Source organism: Xiphophorus couchianus, chromosome 7 (assembly GCF_001444195.1).
Source record: "Xiphophorus couchianus chromosome 7, X_couchianus-1.0, whole genome shotgun sequence".
In the NCBI taxonomy this organism is placed as follows: domain Eukaryota; kingdom Metazoa; phylum Chordata; class Actinopteri; order Cyprinodontiformes; family Poeciliidae; genus Xiphophorus; species Xiphophorus couchianus.
In genome coordinates this window covers 9,468,545-9,491,532 of record NC_040234.1, presented here as the reverse complement: position 1 = coordinate 9,491,532, position 22,988 = coordinate 9,468,545, and the positions used below count along the sequence as shown (strand labels likewise).

At 37.7% G+C, this 22,988-nt stretch overlaps 1 protein-coding gene across 3 annotated transcripts in view; it reads left to right on the top strand.

Moving 5' to 3' along the window:
- Window positions 1-22,988, top strand: part of itgbl1 (integrin, beta-like 1) — a 47,844-nt gene that overhangs the window by 20,176 nt on the left and 4,680 nt on the right. For all 3 annotated transcript variants that reach the window (XM_028022351.1, XM_028022350.1, XM_028022352.1), the window contains 5 exons: window positions 1,324-1,464; window positions 6,739-6,879; window positions 7,175-7,321; window positions 15,239-15,355; window positions 21,045-21,191. In XM_028022351.1, coding sequence (XP_027878152.1) covers window positions 1,324-1,464; window positions 6,739-6,879; window positions 7,175-7,321; window positions 15,239-15,355; window positions 21,045-21,191 — 693 coding nt within the window. The remainder of the gene's footprint in view (window positions 1-1,323; window positions 1,465-6,738; window positions 6,880-7,174; window positions 7,322-15,238; window positions 15,356-21,044; window positions 21,192-22,988) is intronic.

Here is a 22,988-nt window from a genome sequence, read left to right as displayed (position 1 = left end):
GGACCAGAAAGATCATATGCAGTGCCTTGCATTTTGTTACATTTGAAATTGTGACATGATAGGTTATCACAAATTAGCACGTAACGAAGAAATTTAATTTTTCAAATAGAAATCTCAATACTTGTGCCATTGCTTTGCATTCTGCATCCCTCCAAATCTCCCAGTTCAATGCTAAGCAAATTTCTTGATTGAAATGTTACCAGCTTTACTGATCTACTGACAGATATTTGGTCATTTTCTTCTCCTCTATACCTCTTTACATCATTGTGCTGGAACCATCCTTCCTTCTGGAGATTGTGTGTACAGATTATTTTCTGCAACACATACATGTAGGCCAAAAAGTTCAACTTTTGTTTCACCTGACTAGAGCACTTTTCCCAAATATTTGATGTGTCAAAAAGTTGAGTATGATGAATATTTGATGAGACTTTGTGTGGCCCTCTTTCCATGAAGGCTTTCTAGACCTCACTCATCCAGGCTAGATTTACACAAGTAATAGCTGTCCTGTCTATATCTTGCTCTCTGGTGCACCTGATTTACTTTTTGTTAATTTAGAAGACAGTTGGTAGCATTGTATTTCATTCAGAGGCATCAGATTAAAGGCGCCAGAACACAAATGCATTTCAGATTCCTAAAATATTTTGAAAGCTGTGAGTCTTTTTTATTTCCTTTCATACTAATGCACTACTTTGAGTTGTTTTCTTTCATAAAATCCTAATGAAATACATTGGCCTATTTGATACCTGACGAAAAAGGAAAATGTTAAAGGAGAGAAACCTTTTTTCAACATACTGTACAATGCAGTTTGTATGCTACTTACTCATATCCTGCCCTGCAGGAGCACATAAAAAGTGTTACATTACCCTGCATAATCAACATTAAACATTAAGTGATGTTCAGCATCTGTTCAATGGAGTCAGTCATGAGTAGAATCTCTTCAGTTTACACACACAAGGCAACAATATCAAAGTTTAAAACTCATTTCTCGAGAAAGAAAAGTTGCTTCTGATTTCAGATTGTAAATCTTGCGGTGATATATGAAATGCATTCTTTATCTCATCAAAAAAAATAAATAAATCTTTGCAATAGCATTGCAAAGCTGGACATTAAAGCTGCAAGCTGATAGATTTAAAATATATGCCACGTTCTTTGCAAATGACTAAATTCAGGTTGTGGCTGACAAATGTGCAAAAGTAGAAATTACTAAATCAAGAGTGATATCAAATCTGATTTCTGCAAAAGTAAGATTGTTAATATCTAGAAGTACAGTATGTCTATCAATCTCTTGGATGAGAATTTATGAGTTCTTCCATGTCCTTCCAGGCCATGGCCAGTGTTACTGTGGAAACTGTTACTGTGCTGCTGGTTGGCATGGAGACAAATGTGAGTTCCAGTGTGACATCAACCCATGGGAAAGCAAGCGGAAATGCACATCTCCAGATGGCAAAATCTGCAGCAACAGAGGTTTGTTTGTCCTCTTCACTGTTAACATAAGACATTACAGAAACTCAAAAAATAGTATTATTGAGTATAAAGAAAATATAGAACTATTCCAGAAAACCATAACTGATCTAAGTTAAATATCTGATTGCAAAATATCACAACTTTATTTCATATAAATAAACTTGAAAATTTTCCATCTGGACAAATTTTCATTAGCATACTGACAGTGGTTTGCAAAGCCATAAAACTGCAGAATGGAGAGGGATGAATAATAAGCTTCAGACCTATTAACATAAACAGCGTGACTGTAATGATTTCATTGTATTTGTGTTGCCTAGAAACAAGAAACAAGCTAAAGAGGCGCAGTCAAATTTCTTGTCTGTTTCAGTCATCAGAAGGATGAAATTCACCTCGAAAAATAAAAACATATCCTTATATTCTTCTTTCCTCCCAGATTTGACCTTTTATGAAATAACTCTAATTTGTGTATCATCATCATAATTATGATCATCATCATCAAAATGAGACCATTTTTATTTCAGCCATTAAATGATAAATCATCAAGTTTAGGACATTAATCAGTCTTCTCATGAAACAAGCAGCTTCAAGAAAGGGATTGTTTAAAACAGCAGGATGTAGGGCTTGTGCAAAATGTTGCTTTTGCTTAACATGCCTGATGGGTAACATGGAAACACCGGGTCAGTGCTTTTCATCCTGTTTGAATAGCCCAAATTATAAAACAATCAGGAAACACAAAGAACTAAATACAACCCAGACTCTAGACTGCCTTAAAAAAAAATAAAATAATGCTCTGTGACTCATCAGAGCATGGCGAGCAAGCAATCAGTGGAATATCTCATTTAAGTTAACTGAAGTGCTCCTCCAGTATTTCAGGGAATTTCTCAAAAATTAATTACAGCGGTCTGGGTGAGGGCTCGGTAACTGGTTGGTTGAAATAAGGCTGCATGGGAGTCCCATCACAGAGCCACAAGTTCTGGTCAAGAGCACAACTGTCAAAACAAAAAGAAGAAGAAGAAGAAGAAGAAAGTATACCAGGGTGGCCAGTTTTGTGTTGCAGATGTCGATTTGCCCAGTGAGAGAGCTTTGAGAGGTTCAGCTTCTGTAATCACTGGTGATTATTAGGAAAAAGGTTTTTATGCAAATGAGGAAGAACTACTCTAAAATAAATTAGATTTATTTTTCATTGGACCTGGGTCCATTTTTTAAATTTTTTTTTTTGTCTTTTATGTGCTGCATCTGACTATGATAAACAAGACAATTAATATAAATAACATGCTGGTGCAAACATTAAAGGCATTGAGAGGAGCGATTTGCACATTTATTTGCGTCAGGTCTTTGTTCCAGAGTCAAAGGTTGAAATTAGAAGTTAGCCTTAACGGAGGCTCTTAATGGAACGTTTTAAAACTAACGTAACAACCTCACTGTGTAAGGGAAGAAGCAGTTCTACATTTAGTTTCTGAATCTTTCAAAAATGTACTAATTTGTGCGATACTGTGAGAAATAGATAGCATGTTCCTCCTTGAGAATCACTGTACCACTTTTGTTCCATAGATGAAGAAACAAAAGGTCTGTGCTATGCTCAAACTGCAGTGAAGACACATTTTATTTGCTTTGCACATAATTCTGAACTGAACTGTCTCTTTGCTATGCCAAAGTCTGGTTTGTTCTTTCTTTGGGTGGGCAAAACAAATGCAGTCGTTTGGTGAGTCAGGGCCTTTATTTTACGTCTTATGGGGCGAAGTGAAAGAGTGGTAAAGAGATGTAGCAACAAAAAAATGACAATACCAAAACGGATAGGAAGAACATGTTGATCAACAATGTCTCTTTGTTGAAGTAAGTCAGACTCTGCAAAGTTAAACAAAGTTAAAGAAAATACATGAAAATGGAATGCATGGAACAACACCAAGCAAATACAGTATATCTGAGTAATAATATTAAAAAGAATGTATTTTTTTGTAAAAAGAAAAAAAATAACCTCATCAATAAAAGACCAGAAGGAATAAAATCAACAAAAAAACTTCCTCAATATAAAAAAAAAACCTGAACATTGTTAATCTGTTAAATAACCCTTATAAACAGACATTCAATAGCAGTTACCACAAATATTAATTTTGTATTATTCTTCACTTAAAAGGTTTTGAAACCTTTCCTACTGATCATAGACAATGGATGGAATGAGGGTGGGGGGAGACACATAATTAAGAAATGAGTTGATTTCATTATTGTGCACAGATCTGGAGATGTGAAGCATATTGTTAGGTACGAGATGGTAAAAGTCTTCCTTCCATCCTTTCTTTAGCTAATCATTTTCTTCTGACACTGTGGGATAAATAGCATAATGATCTGACCTGCAGATAATTAACTTTTTAACTCACTGAAGTATCAAACCTCCTGCTTTGGTGACTTGGTTTATGGAGAGAGACAGAGAGAGAGAGAGAGAATCAGAGAGAAAGAGAAGACAGAGAAGAGCCAGCGTGTTGGTTTATGCCTGGATAAAACATATAGCATAACTGCAACATTTAGAAAATAATAAAGGTGTTTCTATTACCTCTCTTCAGTTCGTCCATGATATTTGTAACAGACAGATAATTCATAGATCTATTAATCCAGGACTGCAGGGTTATGAGGGGGTGAGGGAGACTGAACGTTCAGCCATAGGGCAGACATGCGGCAGCCTCAGCCCCTCCGGCCTGCCAGCTGGCCTTCTCCCCTGGGGCTCCCGGTGCTCTGTCTCCACTGATAAGAGGAAATAGCTTTCCACTGGCTGCTGCTTTGCTAATGCCTCGGCTAAACAAATGAAAAGAAAAGAGGGAAAAGATAAATGAAGGAATAAAGATTTTAAAAACCTGAAGGAAAAGGAAATTCATTTTGGAGGCATTTTTTTTTTTCCTCCAAGATAAAAAAAATAAAAAATTACAGATCTTTGGAGAAGGCGGAACGCAATTTTTGGAATAAATTTAGTCATGAATATTTAATTTTATGGTATGCTGGAATGATTCTAGAAAAAAAACCTGATGAAAGTCATTGAAAAGAACACCCATCAAATAACCTTACCTCCTATTAACAAATGCAATCTGCTGGCTTCCTTTGAAAGGCAACATTTTATTCCTGGGCAATTTAGTCAGTCTGACTGCACTGAATTGGATTATGAGCTAAATTTAATTGGTCTGTACTGGAATGCATGTAATTACATTTGAATTCAACCTGCTTACTTTTACAGGATGTCTTGCCCTCGACATATGTGCACTACGTGGCTTGACAATCAGTAAAATGCCTCCTTAACGTCAAGATGCTGAAGAGAGATGATTCCTTGTCAACAGGTTTATTAATGTTTCAAAGAAGACAAAACTAAAATGTATAGATAAATAGTTAAACATTAATTAGAAATGAAATTAATCACTTTGTTTTAACACTGACAGCAGCGGCATTTCTTAACTTGCATTTCGTACGTCTGTTTTACATTAATAAATCATTTATTTCTCTGTTCACTTATTTATAAGAACTAGTTTAACACTAGTTCTATTTCACAACTACTGAAATAGATTAGGAGTGCTAACTCAACAGGACTAAATATATTGCCACAAAATAATATTTTCATAAATAAAATGATCTACAATTATAAATAACATCAGAAGTAAACCAGTAAATATGATTCTAGCTGGATTTACTTGAATTACAAAGCCTCTATACCATGGTTATTTGTTCCTTATTTATCTAATTCTCTTCTGAGTTTAAGTGTTTCTTAAACTGGAACAATACTTTCCCTTCTTGGTGTTATTACACATCACTAAATAATTTCTGACAACTTGTCTAAATGATCTTCACTTAACAGGAGGACTACTATTTGTGTAACCCCGGATTTACACTGCATGCGTCTCTGCTCCACTCTGCTGCACACTTGGACTGGAGATGTTCCAGGCCACCCTGATTTGCTCCGCTGTGAACCACAGAGGTGCTCCAAGAAGCATACATGGGAAAAGAAAGATTGTTTCAATAAATCTAGTCATAAAACAGATAAGAAATATCATATCAAGTACTGTAGTTCTCAACTTCTAAAATTATTATTTTTTCATCGCTTTCTCTCCCACTTCATAGACACTCCTACTACAACTCAAGCAATAGAACTTGATGTAATAAGTTTCAGAGTAAAATCCATAAATTTTCAGCAAGTATCAAAAATGATACTTGCTGACAACATATATGCATACATATACATTAATATAGCTCGTTTTCCCACTGAATGTAGTCTATCTCTGTGAATTATTTTCACATTTCAGGCCTTTGAAGTCTGACTCTGCACTTGCTCTGGTGTCTGGCAAAAATAGGATTGGTTCTAACTACGCAATGCATTGCCTTTCACCACTGTGCAGAGGTGGTGTAAGCGCCGTCATTGACCATAACGGGTGCATATGTACCGCGGAGTCGATTCCATGGCACAGCGGAGCAGAGATGCCCATTGGGTCTAAGATGAAATCCGGTCCCTCACAGTTACATAGGCTTCACTTCAATCTGCTGCACTCCTCCATCCTCACCAGGAAAAGTTTCTCCATTCATTTCTTGCCGCTTCATTGCGCTTCAAAAGAGCACCACTCCTTTGTTTGATGTTGGGCTGCGCAAACTGTAATATATTTCATGGCAGTAGTGTTGATATAGTTTTTTCCCCATCTGTGCCAGACAGTATTGAACAGGTGCTGCACTTGTTGTCACAGAGCCTTGTAGAGGTCAGAAACTTACTTACAGGAGCTGGAATGACATTCGTCTTTTGAGTGAGAAGAGCAGCTGGTGTTAGTGAGTACAGAAAAAGAGAGGTGCCGAGGTGCGGATACAAATAACACTCTTTTTTACATTTATTTATTTTGAAAACCACATTTTATTTTTCACTGACTTATTAATAAAGCACTACGTCTTGCTGGTTTATCAAAAAAAATAAATAAATTACAATAAATTACAATGAAGTTTTGTATTTGTACCTGGACAAAATGTAGAAAAATCCAAGGGGTGTGTGTATACAGTAGATCTATCAAAGAATGCAAATTAAGTATAAAAATGCATAATCTCTTTGTTTTTTGAGGCCTTATTTCACAAATCAAACCTCATTGGGTCCGATTTGTGAATCATAACATTATCTCATTGTAAACTATTATCAATAATCTGTATACTTCCGATGGATAACGCAGTCGGAACGTCTACATAACTGTAAAGACCCCTCATTCCATTGATGTGCTGTAGAGCACCACATAATTGACATCATGTCTTTTGTGTCTTTTACATTAGGTACCTGTGTGTGTGGGGAATGTACCTGCCATGATGTAGATCCCTCTGGCGACTGGGGGGACATTCATGGAGACACCTGTGAGTGCGATGAGAGGAACTGTCACGCGACGTACGACCGATACACTGATGACTTCTGCTCAGGTTAGCATATTACTTGAAAAGGGGCAATGAAAAAGTTGCAGTAAACCCCTTATTTGTGTAATGTTTTCTTATGAGGCTAAATACATACTTGCAAAGACAGTTTAGCATACCTTTAGCTTACCTTTCTTAACAATCAACACAAAGCTTATAACTGATAATACTTCAGTGTAACATCACAGCCATTTCGGTAAGTCTTCTATGTGATTTAAAAATGTTAGGTGGAATGATTTGTTTCTTTTTCTCTCTCAGTTAGATCTATTTTCTTCTTTTAGTTGTTCCCCTTTTCTCTGGGCAGGTCATGGTCAGTGTAACTGTGGCAGGTGTGACTGCAAGGATGGATGGACAGGGAAGAAGTGTGAGCACCCTCTCAGTTGCTCACTGTCTTTGGATAGCAGCCTGAAAAAATGTAGAGGAACTTCAAAACTACCCTGCAATGGACGAGGTATCCCTTGTTTGCGAAGGTCTCTGGTGCAAGCTTTTCTTGTGCTTATGTTTGTCACACAAGCAATTTCCAGTCATATGTGTCCTATTTCTATCACAGTATATACTGTATATATATATATATATACATATATATATATATATATATATATATATATTTTTTTTTTTTTTTCATATATGAAATAATCACAAAATCTAAGAAATGGATTCAGGTTTATGATACCATGTATCAAATGTAGCCAACTTTTTACAGGCAAAGATTGCATTTAAGACTTTTTTGTTGTGAAACTGTATTTAATACATATTTAGTATTAGTTACACATATATAATATTGAAGACAGTTGTTGAGGAGCCACTTGTTGAATCAAATCAAATGTCCAGGTTGCACTTCTCTCAGCCTTATACCAATGGCAATGTTATAAAAGCCAGATTGCTACTCGAGGTAACTTTTTGTTGTTGTTTTTCACATTTTTCTGTTTTTAACACTGTTAAAATGGATTCTGGACATTTATTTATTTATTTTCAATCTACAATCAGAACTTCATAATGATTGTTTAGAATTCTTAAACACAAACTGTGTAAAATTGTAAAATATAACCTAAAAAGGCATTCAGAGTTTTAAAAAGCCAGATTTGGTTAGGGTAATTGTTCTGACTTGTATGTATTCATACTTTTCCTCGAAGTGTCAAGAAATCTTCAAAAGGTTTCTGACTGGTCTTCTTGCCCCTGTCACAATAACTTTTGCTTGAAATAATGACTCCACCGCCATGTTTGTACGTTTGTACAGTGTGATTGGTAAATGATAAGAGATATATTTGACTCTCAATAGAAAAACAGTAATGTCATGCCACCAATCTGTTCTGCTCTTTTAACTGTTAAAGTCGAGAGATCTTCACTGTATGTGTCACATCCTATTCATCTTAAAGCCAAGTGAAATGATGTGCTGTAGTCCTTCTGCGGTTTGTTCACATTCATTCTTTAAGAGTTGTTTTTTTTTGTCATTCACAAATAGGTTTTGACAATAGTAATGTGTTTAACATGCCAGCTTCAGCAGCTTGAAGAAAATGTATGGCGGCTGTGTGTTTTCTCAGCTCTTCATTATCCTCTTACCCTCATGCGTCATACTGGGATGCTGTGTTAAACTAATAGACCTTGCAGAGCTTCCAAAACCCAAGTTTATCATTACCATACTTAAATTATTCCTGATCTTTAAACTGCTTTGGTTTTTGAAAATGTCAACAACAAAAAAAATAGAATGACTCAAAAGTTTTCAGCTTTTCTCTGTATTTTTGTTCTGCTCATGTTGTTTGTGAACCTCTTCGTCGTTTTCTCCAGAACACCTGACATATTCAGCAGTTGCAAAGAGAACTTGGTGAAAGCTGCTGAATTACCGATTCAACGTAATAATTTTGATGGAGGTGGGCGCCACCACAAAGACTTAACCCGCTAGGTCTCGCCGCTTCTGGATTTATCCAGGGGTTAACGCAAAGCATTGATTTCATGTTTCATTTGACTGCGGGGGAGGTCAGCAGGGACTCTCTAGCTTTTCAGCGGCTTCTTTGTTCCAAATCAAAAGGGATGACATGTGCACTTTTGTGTGATGCGTGTTATTATAGAAGGCATATCCCTCACACTCATAGCTGCTGATTAAATCAGGAACCTGAAACCACGCAGGGCCCCGGCTGCTACCATGGCGATAACTCCATTACAAAGTAAACACCACCATGGGACAACATCAGATCTGCGGCAATAAGTGCAGGCTTAACATAGGACCAATTTAGTGTTATGTTAATATATGAAGGACTTAGGACATTTTGTGTAAAATAAAGTGATTGTGATGGCTTTAAACTAATACCACAACAAGGCTGAAGACTCGTGGTGCCTGCACACATGACGAAGCAGGATAAAAAACGATTAACTTTTTCTGGGAGAGTTAATTAACTTTAATTCCTCCAGTGGTACCTCTAGATTATCTCCAAATGCTGCAACTGAGTGAATCTTCAAATTACTGTGTGCACAAGTAAAATTAATGCGATTCACAATGCTTCCTACTCTGTCCATTTACTTGGCAGTGAGTATTCCCTACACTAAGCACATTCTTTCTTTCTGTAATTCATTTATGACCAAGAAAAACAAGGAATTCTGTAAATGCATTGTCAAAACTCAAACTCCTCTCCCACTGATACAAAATGCGACCTATGTCTCTATTCCTGTTAGTTAAAAATTTCTAAATTTGACACACTATGGAGAGAACCTGTTAGGGTAGCAATTATTATTTTGTTTGCCTGATTAGGTCTCTGTTGTAGAAGCATTGGTATAGCTGTTTGACCTCTGGATTATTGTTTGAATAATCCAAATATCATATGACAAATTAGAGTACTTCAGTAATAGTATGGAAGGGTGTGAAAACTCAGAAAACGGACACACACCGAGCAGGAATCACTTTAGGAGAGTCAGAGAGTGAAAAGGAGGGAAAGCGAAGGGGACAGACGTTGAAAATCATTTACTCATGGATGAATGCGGCTGGTACAGATGGCAGCTTGAGCGGAAAAGCCTTGAAATCTGAAGCAGCAGCTTCAGAGTCTTTCTTCCTGAGTGGTGGAGACAAGATGCTTGTGGATAGCACATTCTTTATACTGTGGTATTTCCTCAAGGAAGCACCTGCTTGCAACATTTTTTTTTCTCTCTGATTCTCGGGATTCCGCTCTCTGGTGTGCGTGAAGTTGTCTGTGTTAGACAATAACAGAATAACTCCAGCAATGTGGGATGTTGTACCAGACACACATCATCTGCTATGTTTTAATCCTGTACATTTGGAATTTGAGTATTGCTATATTGATTAGCTGGCCCTAAATCATACAATAGGTGGTTCTCTTTGGATGTTATGTTTTCTTAAACATTTATGCAAACAAATATAAATGGAAAGTCTCCTGGCTTCCCTTATAACAGTTAATATAAAACTTGGGCCAAATAGATAAAAAGCCAGCTACTGGAACCTATAAAGTCAAGGGTTAAGCATTTTAATCTAATCCAGAATCAGGATCAGGTGCAGTTGCTGAATGTTAATCAGCTGTACATCAATGATACAAATCCCTTGTTTCATCCTAACTTCCATCTTAACTTTTTCTTAAACTTGTTCTACTGGATTGAGAAATGGTGACTGTGGAAGCAACTGGAGTATAGAGAATGACATAAGAAATCAGACCGAGTTAATCTGAGCTTTGTCAGATGGTATATTAGTAACATGTATTTATAAAAGCCCTTTCCACAGACATAAAATCACAAAGTGCTATACAATAGAAATCAACCTTAAAACCATACAAAACATAAAACCAACATAAGAGACACAGTAAAATCAAGAGATAAAAGCCTGGGAAAGTAAACATGTTTTTAGTTGCTTTTTATAAACCTAAACAGAGTTGCTAGGGTAAACTGTTCTACATGCTTGGGACCACCGATTGAAAGGCCCAGTCCCCTTTAGTTAACCTACTGGAGTGGCTATGAGAACATGAGTTTGCTGTGGTCTCAAACAGAAAGCAACTAAATGTATCTCTTGTTTCTTGAATATGTTTCAACTGTCTTCTAGACACGACAAAAACATAAAATAAAATAAATAAGATCATTATTGTTTTAGCAGGTGCTTGATGGCATCCTCAAATCCAACTCCACCTTCCAGGGTGGTCAACAGTTCTACTAGTTAATAACTCTCTTGGACAACTAGGTAGGCTTCCTCTCTAACTTCAGTTACCATTTTGAACAATCATTAACGTTCCAAAGATTAACTTTCAACACTACTTTTTTGTTTATATATATATATATATAATTTCAGCCCAATGTTACACAATTTGTCTTAAATCTAAGTCCGCCACAGTCTTTGAAGGCAGCATGACAAAGTAAACAAACACAAGCACACGTACTGATGTTAGCGGTTTGGTGACTGCGGAGATAATTGATAAGACGAGGGTGCTATGATGCTATGACATCAATGGTTACTAGGGTAACTGAGTTCTCAGAGCAGATGGCACCATGTGGTATTTGTAGCAGGAAGAGGGACTGCCATAAGCATGGCGTGTGCCTGTGTGTGTGTGTGTTTCATGTTTAAAAATGCATGGTCATAAAAAGTGTCAGTAATGTGACAGGGGAAACACACTAGATGCTGTTGTTAGTCAATTGGATGTCTTTTAAATTTCCTTTCTGCACTATTTATTGCCACTAATTTAACTCAGTGAGTCATCAGAAGACAAACTCAGGCAAATACACATCCTGGGTGTGTTTCTGTTGTTTAGAGCCAAGAATGTACCCTACAAGCAACAAACAGAAATAAGTTTGTACTGTACATGTAAAAAAAATGACTAACTCTGTTAAATGAAGACAAATAACAGTCTCTTGAATGACCTTTGCAAACTGGAAGGTCTAGAAGGTGTTCTTATTTTTCTTGGTGTGTTGGCAGATGGACAGGTCCCATTTTAGATTGGTGCAATTGTTTTTCACCAGTTATTACTGTGCTTAATTAAGCAGGACTTAGATGAGATTCAGATCATATTTAATTGGAAATTCTTCAAACTTTTTTCTTGTAACTTCTGACACCATCTGAGTTTTTGATATCAGTCTGACGTTCCTGCTGATATACATTGCACAGAATTCCAATGGTAGTTCAGAAGAGACTATGTTTTTCAAACAATCGTCATCATTAGGCAATAGCAAGTTCAATCAGTAACCTTCCCAGTGGCCTTCTTCACCGACAGCCCACTGATTGAAGTGGAATAGCAACTTCTTGAGGACCGGGTATGAGTAGGCATATAGCCCTTAAATGTCTTTATTAGTGTGGCATTTCCATAAAAGGTTTTGTAGCTTTTGACAGCCTCATTTAAAATCAATAGTTGCCTCCATTTACTCTGTCTGTAAATTCAGCTGCCAATCCCCTGGTTAATTTTAACATTTGGAAGACATAAATGATATAAGATATAAAGGGGGACGAGGATAACTGGTATACAAAAGATAATAAATAAAACTCTGATACATAGAAAAATCTGCATGGTAAATGAACACTGTCAATTTGATTTTAACACTATAACAGGGGTCGGGAACCTTTTTGACTCAAGGGTCATGAAAGCAAAATATTTGGAAATTTATTTCAGTGAGAGCCATATAATATATTTAAAGACTGAATTCAACTAAATGTGAGTATAATAAGCCTCTGAATTTATTCCTTTACTCCTCCAGGGGTCTTTTGTGGGCTCTAGTGTCCCTTATATGACAGTAGGCTGACAGAAAACGGGGAAGGAGAGGGGGGAAGACATGCGGCAAATATCGTCGGGTCCGGGAGTCGAACCCGCGACGGCCGCGTCGAGGACTCAAGGCCTCCAAACACGGGTCGCGTTAACGCCACCACGGCACGCCCGAATTTATTCTTTTAAATAATGTTGTTATAATACTCACCATTAATGCAACTTCTGGTGCTGCATGGATTTGCTGATGGCTTTGTAGTCTGGTTGGTACTTGGTAAGGTTAAGCTTCATGCAAGCGTTGAGACTTTCATTCGTTAAACGTGACCATAGGTTGGAGATGATGTTGTTAAGATGTGAGAATGACTGCTCACATGCATACCTAGATCCAAACATGGTGCTGCTAAGTAGCTCTTGGCACGCTTTCTTTCTACTGTCTCCCGCCGGGTATTTTGATGCAAAGGTAGCATGGCGTGTGTCCAAGTGCCGCTTTACATTCGACCGTTTCATCGACGCAATTTTGTCATTGCAAATTAGACACACCGCAAAACCTGCTCTCTCCACAAAGGCAAATTCTTCGGTCCATTCGTCCTGAAATGTACAATACTCTTCGTCTTTTTTTCTTTTCGCCATCTTCTTCGCCGAAGGGTTAACTTTGAGCTAATGCCCGAACAGACTGATTCAAAAGGGGGCATTTACTTGTTTACCCAGCAACAGCCAACGAAGGCTATTATCATCCATTTAAAATAATGGACTGCTCCTGCAGCCAATAGCAAGCCTGAACAGGACATGAGCGGTGGAAAATCGGTGGATGGATAAAAACTTGTTTTAATCCATCCAAATTAAATATTTTATGTTTTATCTGCGAGCCAGGTGCAATCATCAAAAGAGCCACATCTGGCTCGCGAGCCATACGTTCCCGACCCCTCCACTATAAATACTGTATGTCTGTATGGATACAGACTCTATTTGGCGTTAAATCACTTTAAAATGTACTAACTACAAATGTTAGTCTTTAGACATTAACTCTTCTATAAGATTATTTGTCAAATATGAGTTAATTACTAACACTGTTGAAAGCTAATTTTTATTCCTATTTTTGAAACGTCAAGCACTGCTGTCCCCATGTTTTCAGTGTGTTTATTTTGGTAATGTGTGCTGTGCTAAAGGTGAGATTAACAAGAAAATGGGAAAAACTTTATTATTGAATGGACTTCAAGACTGCCTTTCATATTCCCAAGCTCCATAATGACAGACCAAAGTACACGTGACATGAACACAGAAAAATGACAGGCTTCATTGAGTATCTGTCTGCATATAAACTTTTTTAGGATAATTGAGCTTTTACAAGATCTGCTTCTCATCCTGGCCACTTCACACTTGCCTGTGTACCACTCTGTTCCCCACTGGAGTTCATTTCCTGAAGATGCTAATAGAACCACATCATCTGCAAAACGCAAAGATGAGACTCTGAGGTTCCAAAACTGTGAACTTTCTCCTCTGCAACTGCTCATTCTGATTGTGTCTCCTTTTTGGACCACAAAGAGGATTAGGAAATAGGGGCAGCCCTGGTGGATCCTAATGTGCACTTGAAACAAGCTGAACGTGGTGACAAGAATGTGGGCACAATTCTTGCTTTGCTCATACAAGGAAAAGAATAGCCCTGAAAAGCATCCCCAGCATCTTGTACTCCCACAGCAAACCCCAACAATAGTTCCTCAGGAAAAACAATTGTTTACTTTCCATAGATCCACAAAACGCAGGTAGGGTGGACAACCAAACTCGCATAACCCACTCAGCATTCATGAGAGGTAACAATCTAGTCCTCTGCTTCACAGCCAGGAAGAAAATCACACTGAATCCACCTTAATCACTGATTCAGTAATTTGTCTTTGCCTCCCTACTAACAATCTGGGGTGAACTTTTCCAGGGAGGCTGAGAAGTGGAATTCCTCAATAGCCAGAATAAACCCTCTGGTACCCCTACTTCAAAATTAAGACCTTCGCTCAAGTCTATCACTCTACTAATGTTGTCCCGGTTCTCCATGTGACACTGAGAAGACGTGCTAACCAGGACAGCCCCACAATGTCCAGAGCTTTCAACATATCTGGGCACATCTCTGTCACCCTTCTATGACATATCAAGCAATTTAACAGACTTCCTTGAGGTCAACTAAAACTCCTTCTCCACAATCTTGGATTTCTTCTCACAGCCTGGTTTTTGCCTCTACCACAGAAGCTACACCCCTTCTGGTCATCCGGTATGCTGCTTCAAAATTCACCCCAGTTGATCAGAACCTTTTATGTTAAAACCCTGCAATTGATAAAGACAATTTTTTTTAACACTACTGTAACCTTTGAGTCCAGGCTTTGTCTTGTTACTCACAGTTAGTAAAAGAGAAGCTGAGGCCAGGGAAAGCAAAGTTATGTTTCAAACTGTACCGTAGGTTTCGTAGTTTTGATTCCAACAGTCAATGTTTCCACTGTGACGCCGACGGATTTGAATGAAGAGTCCTGGTTGTTAAGTCTTGGCTTTAATCCTCACTAGTCAAAAATTCAGAGTTATTAATGTACTGTAACTACCAAAAGCAAATTTAAAACCACATTTTAAAAAAATGGAACCGATGACTTTGTTGTATGTGAGCAACAAAACATTTTTTCAGATCTATTAAAAACAAACTTGTATTTTTCTAGGGCAGTGTGTTTGTGGACAGTGTATTTGCCATCCACCTGAGGAGAGTCGCATTCATGGGAAAAACTGCGAGTGTGATGACCGTCAGTGTGAGGACATGAAGGGAGAGGTCTGTGGAGGTGAGAGCACAAACACAAACGTACACACAAGCAACTATGTGACTTGATTTTATACAAGAAATGGACCAAACATGGCATAATGCAGGATACAAGATTGTGTTTTAGCTCAGAATTGTTTGTCAGTGAGAGTAAAGATCCCAGTAAAAAAAGCAAAACATGTTAACGTTTTGTGTCTCATTCAAGTACTACTTGTGTCATAAAATTCAGTCTGAAGCGGCAAAAGTGACTAATGTGACATTTATGAATATTCTCTTGCTTACAGTGGAACTATAATTTAATTATCAGTGGCCCAAGCCTGCAACAATAAAAGGCCTGTTCACTGAGCTGAAGAACACTGATTTCAAATTCAAATTAAAAAACCAAATTGATGTAGCTCAAGTACGTGACAGTAATCAGCACATCGTTTTCAGTTACAAACACAAGAACAAAACAAAATTCTCAGTAGAAATAGAATATAAAATGTATTTCGCACGACATTTAACATTTAGACAGCTCAGTTAGGCCAATGAAAACATACATCTGTCCATATGCATCGATGTAGTGTGCTGTAAAAATATTCAAACCTATTAAACTTATTGACATATTGTTTTCTTATATTAAAGCCCCATCTTGCAGCGGTGGTTCACCTTTCAACAAGACAACAAACCTAAACATTCAGGAGAAGGAACAGAGGAATAGCTTAGATCAAAGCAAATTAATTTGTTGGAATGGCCCAGTTATTGTCCAGACTTAAATCCAATTGAGAATTTGTGGGAAGACTTGAAATATGATTCTCTCCGGTGCTCTTTATCTAATTGGAATGAGGCTGAGCTACTTTGCAAAGATAAATGGGCAACAATTTCTGTCTAAATGTGCAAAGATTTTAGAGACATTACTCCTAAAGAGTGTCTGCAATTGTAGGTAAAAGGTGGTTGTACAAATTATTGACTCAATGACTACTCTTCTGATTTATATTTGTGAAAAGTTTTAAAAACCATGGCAAAAATGTATTCTATTTCTACCATGAAAAATGATGCTCCAGTTTGTGTTGATCGCATATAATTCCTTTAAAATACATTGAAGTTTGTTATTGGAATGTAAGAAGAGTATCAACCTTTTGCATGATACTCTAAGAATGAGGGGTTTCTTCATCGGGAGGAGGAGCGCAAGGAATTCCTGCAAGCCACAGTGCCTCAGCTGCACTGAGTGGTAGTTCAACTGAGAGATGATACTCGCATGAGAATTTTTTCCAATTGATTTAGTTAAAGGTAATGCTGAGGGGTTTTGTTTTTCCCCTCAGCTTCCTCGCTAACAAGTGGGTACAAATGGAGACGTATGGGACAATGACGAATGAAAAAGCGCAACCCCCTTGTCTCTGAGGAGATTGCCTCAGCAGCTTCAGCAGGAATTTGTTTTTAATAAGACGATCTCTGCACACTTTTGAAGCTGCACTCTGCTCAATGCAAACACAACCAGTGCCGGAGTATAATAGGGCTGGGCCAACAGTGAGCGGACCGGCCCGGGCTGGGTCCTTGCAGTGCACAGAGGCCAAAATTATATGCACCTTACATTCAGAACTATTGAACTTGCCTTTTAACTTTCAAACATACAAAATTATTCTCAAATAGCTCGCATCTCTCTCTTTTTTTATATACTGAAAGAAAATAAGCTTGTATAGAACAATACCACACTTTTGAAATGCAGTGTTATTTACAAAGAAAGAAACCTTGGCTTTCCCCCTTGCTTTTACTATTTGTCTACTGGTCATACTTTTGCTGCACCAGTTTCACATTTACCTCCCTTTCACTGCCTGTCCGTAAGGGCCAGAGCACTCATTCTGAGAAAGACAGGTGCACGCTAATTGAACGGAGCTTGCTTGTCGAACCTTCAAAGCAATTACCTGCCATCCCAAACTGACTGATTGAGGCGGTCATGCATGGTCTGCCACGGCTGACACTCCATTTCGTCTAAGGCGGAGGCTTAGTTTCATTTATAATCTCGCTCTTTTATACACAGTTACAATTCACAGAGATTCTCAGTTACCTTATTAACTTGTTTTGGGTTCTGCTTGTTCACAAACCTTGTAAAATGATTGAAAATAAATTAAAGTCTTATTAAGACCTAACCAACCATCTACTAAGTTAAAAACAGAATCAGCCACGAAAAGCTTCTACCCAGTGATTGCAAGGAATATGAAAATCTATGTCACGTACTTTGTTCCAATAACACAAGCAAAGATTGTTAGGAATATTTTCAAGTATTTGGTTTCAGTCTGTAATGTTAATACACACCTGTTAAAACTTATGACGAAAGAAAACAAAATAACATTTCATATCATTTGCAAGACCAAAACTCAAAAGGCAAGTATAGTGGAAAATAGAAAAGAGAGCATCATTTGGTACAGCGAGTTTCCATTCTGTTTCCATTCAACCAAACTCTAATGAGTTTCTGAGAAAACTGAGTTTTCAGACCGATTTAGTCATTCTTTATCACCATCATCACTCTAGTACTTGGTAACAATAGATGTATTAAGTTATTAAGTTCTACCAAACATTTGCATTTAGGGCACCCAAATGGCTAGCAATGTCCCTGGATATATTGTTATATATTGTTTTTTATTCATGTAAAAACTCTCAAGACAACTTATTGACAGAAAAGTACGCCTATAACTGAGTGAATGCAGCTGGCACACAAAGGAAAACACTATAATTTTGCTTGACTCACTTATAATTAGTAATCACATTATTGCTGCGTTTGAAATATTTATTTGTTTTCCAACTGTGTTGTGTTAACAGTGTATAAGAGTAAGTAGAGGGAAGTTGTAAACAGGTGTTTTTTTGCATTTCGAACACCATCCGAGTGCTGCGGTACTTCATAATCATGCACTGAGTGTTCCCAGTTATGTGTTGCATAAACAAACATCGCCAGCCTAAATCTGTGGTGATGAGTGGCATTATTTATCTGTTTTTGGCTGACAACACATCATAAGTCTTCATTACACTTCTATTATATTTCATGACAAATCTGTTTATTTGTTGATTTTTTTTTATCATAATAAAAAAGGATTAATATTATCATAATATTATAATTTGCAGCACACAAAAATGATTATCCATGCACAATGGTGCTTAGGAAACAGCACACTGGTACCAGGTGGAGAGATAACTGTGTTTTCTTTGTTGTAGCAGCCCAGGTTTGGGAGAAATAGGGAGAAGCAACGGAGAAGGACTTTCTGTTATCCTGCTGGAACATCTGGCAAACTTTTTTGTTGACTCAGAAAGTGAACAGAGTCAAGTGAAGTTTATTCGTATTGCAAAATTCATAAACAAGGTGAAGTGCTTCACATGATAAAAACACAAAACCAGCAACACATTTTAGTCGGATGCCATCATCAAGAATAATCATCTTCCAATATTCATCAAGCATATTGATCAATGTTCCAGTTATTAATCAAGGCAATGCTAAACAGGCGAGTTGTCGGCAATGATTTAAAGGTACCACACATGTGACTTCCGCCCGCTCCGATCATAAGTTACCTATTGACACAAAGAAGTTTCTGTTGTTCCTGTCAAATTCTGCACTGAGATCCAACACTACCAACATTGTGGTTCTTCCACAGTCTGTATTTATGTGGATGTCACTGGATACTTTGACGAGGGCACCACCGGTTTCTGTGGTGACAGAAACTACAATAAAACATGTCAGTGGTTGGCTGTCATTAAGAGGCTATTTTCCAGGGGAAGCACACCTTTTTTGATAATTTTGCTGTGGAAAGTTAGCAATTGAATTGTAATTCTGCCATAGAGACATGTCCAGATTGTCCTTTTTTATCAGTGGTTTGATTGCTGTTTATTAAGTGTGGGGAGAAAACACCCGATGAGAGCGATGAGTTTATGTTTTGAATCAGATAAGACGCAACGACAGGCATAACTTTCTTAAGGAACGTTGTGGGTAGGGTATGAAGACAGCAGGAGAAGGAGCGTGTGGTGGACAGGCACTCGCATTTGTGTTGTTAACTTTGCAGCAGTCTCTTATACTGAGTATGAATATTGAGACAGCGGGAAAAAGACCCCTGACCTTTAACAGGATGAATCTCCAGCAGAACCTGGCTCAGTTAGAGCCCCATCTCCCAAGGCTGACTGTAGGTTTGAGAAGGCAGAGCGTACAGAGTATTCAAAAATACTCATAAAATATTCAACTTGGTCAGGTGTTTAGGTATGAATGAACATTTTTTTCAGCAGTTTTCTGACCAACAGTTTGATGAAGCTCTGACACCAGTTTTCTGATTTCTCATATGAATAATGAAATGTAGTTTTTTCCTTGCAGGTAAATATGACGTTTAATAAAATATGTATAGCAAGATGAAACAATGACTTTGTAAATTACAAAAAACAAAGAACTGCAAAGGTATATTGTTAAGTGATTTAGGCATGTTTTGTCATAATAGGCTATGAAACAGTCTGTCTGTTATGACCTGCTATGAATTATTTATGTTATGCCAGATAAGACATCACAGCACTTTGTGAGAAAGAGCTGTCAGTGTTACACAGCTCCACAGAAAAGAAATTATAATCTCACCCATTTTACATTTGGGTAAAATTATGCCACATAATAAACATTTACCTTAACAGGGAGTTTTCTAAAATGTCCATGACGTCTACGATGAGTCAACTTGAACTTTTCAAAAGGATAAAAGGGATAAACTTCACTGTAAAACACTAAACTCCCTGCTATTTGCTGAAGACTCAGTCCCCTTTTAGACGTAGCAGCCTGGAGGGACAGCCAGCATGCCTCGGTTGGAGATAGAATTTCATTTCTAAAAGCTCCTAACACCTTTTGTGCTTCCCATTATTTTATTTTTAGACACGTCAATCATATTGAGAAAAGAAAACTGAGTCTTCGTCCTAAAGTAACAACTTTCACCCCAAAGTGCTTTGTCATTAGTGAAACCTGTTAGTGTATAGGTGATACATATGATGCATTCACTGATTCGGGACAAAAAAGGAAGATTTTTGATTTCTGACCAGCCCATTACGAATCAGAGCTATTCAAGGATCAAGCCGTCCAGACAACGTGTTGACACAGTACTAATTTACACAATGATAAAACGATAAATGTCAGCATTGCTGTTTTGTAATCCAAATATTCCAACAGTGACTGCATCTTCAAGATATTAGTTCAAGTGAGCCATTCGAGAGTTGGCTTTGACATATATTTTTATGGCTCTTGTCAAACGATGCTAAAAGCAATTACAGCAAAGCAGTAAACAACAGCCCCTTTCAACCTAATGAACCTTCTTGCCTTCCAAAGTGTCATATGCTCGATGGTTTTTGCCCGCTATTTCTATTCTTTGGTTTTCATCTGTCTGAAGCATTAGATTTATTAAGGACAGCACAAGACCAGCGATGACAGTTCCTCTCATGTCCCTTGGGGAAATACAATAAGCTTTCTCCGTCTCTCTCATCTCCCTGCAGCTCTTCCTCCCTGCGCTGCCTATTAGTGTCAGGGTTCAATGTTAGTGCTGTCAGCTCTTTGTATTTATCAGCTTTAAAGCTTTTTTTCCCCCTTTCCAGAGGTATTTCATTTGTCTTCGACTACCTGTGCAGACATTTCTTCTTCTTTTTTTTACATTTCTGGTTGTTTTTATCTCATGGTCCCTCACCATATCCTGTCTCCTTTTAACGAAGGCGCTTCTGCATTTCACTGCCAGGTCACGGTTACTGTTCATGTGGACGTTGCATCTGTGAGGAAGGCTGGTTCGGGAATCTGTGCCAGTTTCCCAGGTCTTGCGACATGAGTGACGCCCAGAGCAAGGAACTCTGCGAGACAGACGATGGAGTCATTTGCAGTGGAAAAGGTGAACAGAAATTACATTTTTCACTCTTTTTCAGCCCTTTAAGCTAACATTTGTCTGCAAGCAACATTGTATTATAAAAAAATGTCAAAAGAAGGGATTCAGCCATATATTGTTGAAGAATGTCACTCACGAACAAGGGTGAATGTGTCAATGATCACTGCAATTTTCAAGTGGAAATAAATAATGCAATCGTCAAAAGGGTGGTGGTGCCCAATGGGGTACTCCCTGGACAGGTTGCCAGTCCATCACAGGGCAACACACGTACTCCTGTTAGAGAGGAGTTTAAAGTAACCTTTACCCCCATTGTACATTATACAGATACATCGATACAGGTAGATCTCAAGGATACACAAATTCTCATTTTCAAGAACGACCTGTTTTACATCAACATACTGTACTTTATATACAAAATGACACGATGAAATGTCATTTCATCCTATACGACTTTAGATTTTTTCCAAGTCGAGGTCAACATCAACGTCGACATCGACTAGCTGAAGAGTGAGAGAAAATACTTCACATTAACTTACAGGCTTTGTTAGCTATATTCACGGCAGATATTGACGAAAGACCAGAATGAAAAGCTAAAGTCTATTTTGCAGAATTGAAAGCACAAAGAACCTGAACATTATCCCAAACTTATTTGGCAGCAGGGGAGCAGAGCGGCGATCTTCTGTCACTGTCGACCAAAAGGTTGCACAAAGTCGAGTCCGATTTATTTATTTTGTTCTGAAAACTGACTGGTACTGATGACTAGAACTTATGAACTGATTACCTTTGATTACAGTTCAATTCAGAAGATCCACCCATACATGCACAGAGAACATGCACACACAGAAGGACCCCAGGCAAACCCGTGTCATTCTTGCTGCAAAGCAATGGTGCTACCTTCTGCACCAGCATTCAGCCTGCAGCGCATTGAGCTATATGAAGTCTAAAAGTAATGCACAAAATGACTTTGTGAGGGTTTGAAAGTCTTTACTAGTTATAATAGAAGTTTTCTCTTTTTTTAATAAGAATTTGCTGTGTAACTTTTGTGCAGATTGCACAGTATTTACTAGACTGTTTTTGAGATTGGGTGGTGATATTGATTTTTCCCCCTTAATGGGTTCCATTATGTATGCCCATAGTCTCTCGTTCAACTTACAAACACTTTATTTCTCCCCAAAGGGTAATTTGCAGGATAGTGTAGAGAACCTTAACAATAAAACAACGTATACAATTTGCCTAGTATGTGTTAATGCCTGCCTTTTTTTTTCTTTAACTCTAAGCAAGATTTAGGAGACACAGTTAATTAAAAACTGTCGGGGTTTTTGTGAGCTTCAGCATGTATTTCAAAATTACAGCTTAGTTGAATTGTCTAAATCCAGAACCCGGCTGGGATCCGTCTCCTGTTCACTGTGACTGCTGATCTCATATTGTGCAACAGAAAATTAACTACAGATTCCAGGTTATTAATGCCAAATAATTAATCCAATAGCGTTGTTTTACAAGAAACACTGCTGATCTTAGATCAGGTGTGTACTCTAAAGGAAAGTCTTTTTTTTCTTTTGACACAGTTGGCAATCTTGTTACTTGAAAGCACCATGTGTAGAAAACACTCAAATAAACTAAACCAAATGTGTAGTGCAAATATTTAAACACGAATGTCTAAATGTTCATGTTTAATTTTAGACACAATAACTTTTGTGTCAAAAAAAAAAAAAAATCAGCTGTTACGATTATGGTTAAAAGAAAGTGAAACTATAAATTCTTGAGTTTACATTTTTGTCCATGTCAATGCATTCTGGAGTGAAA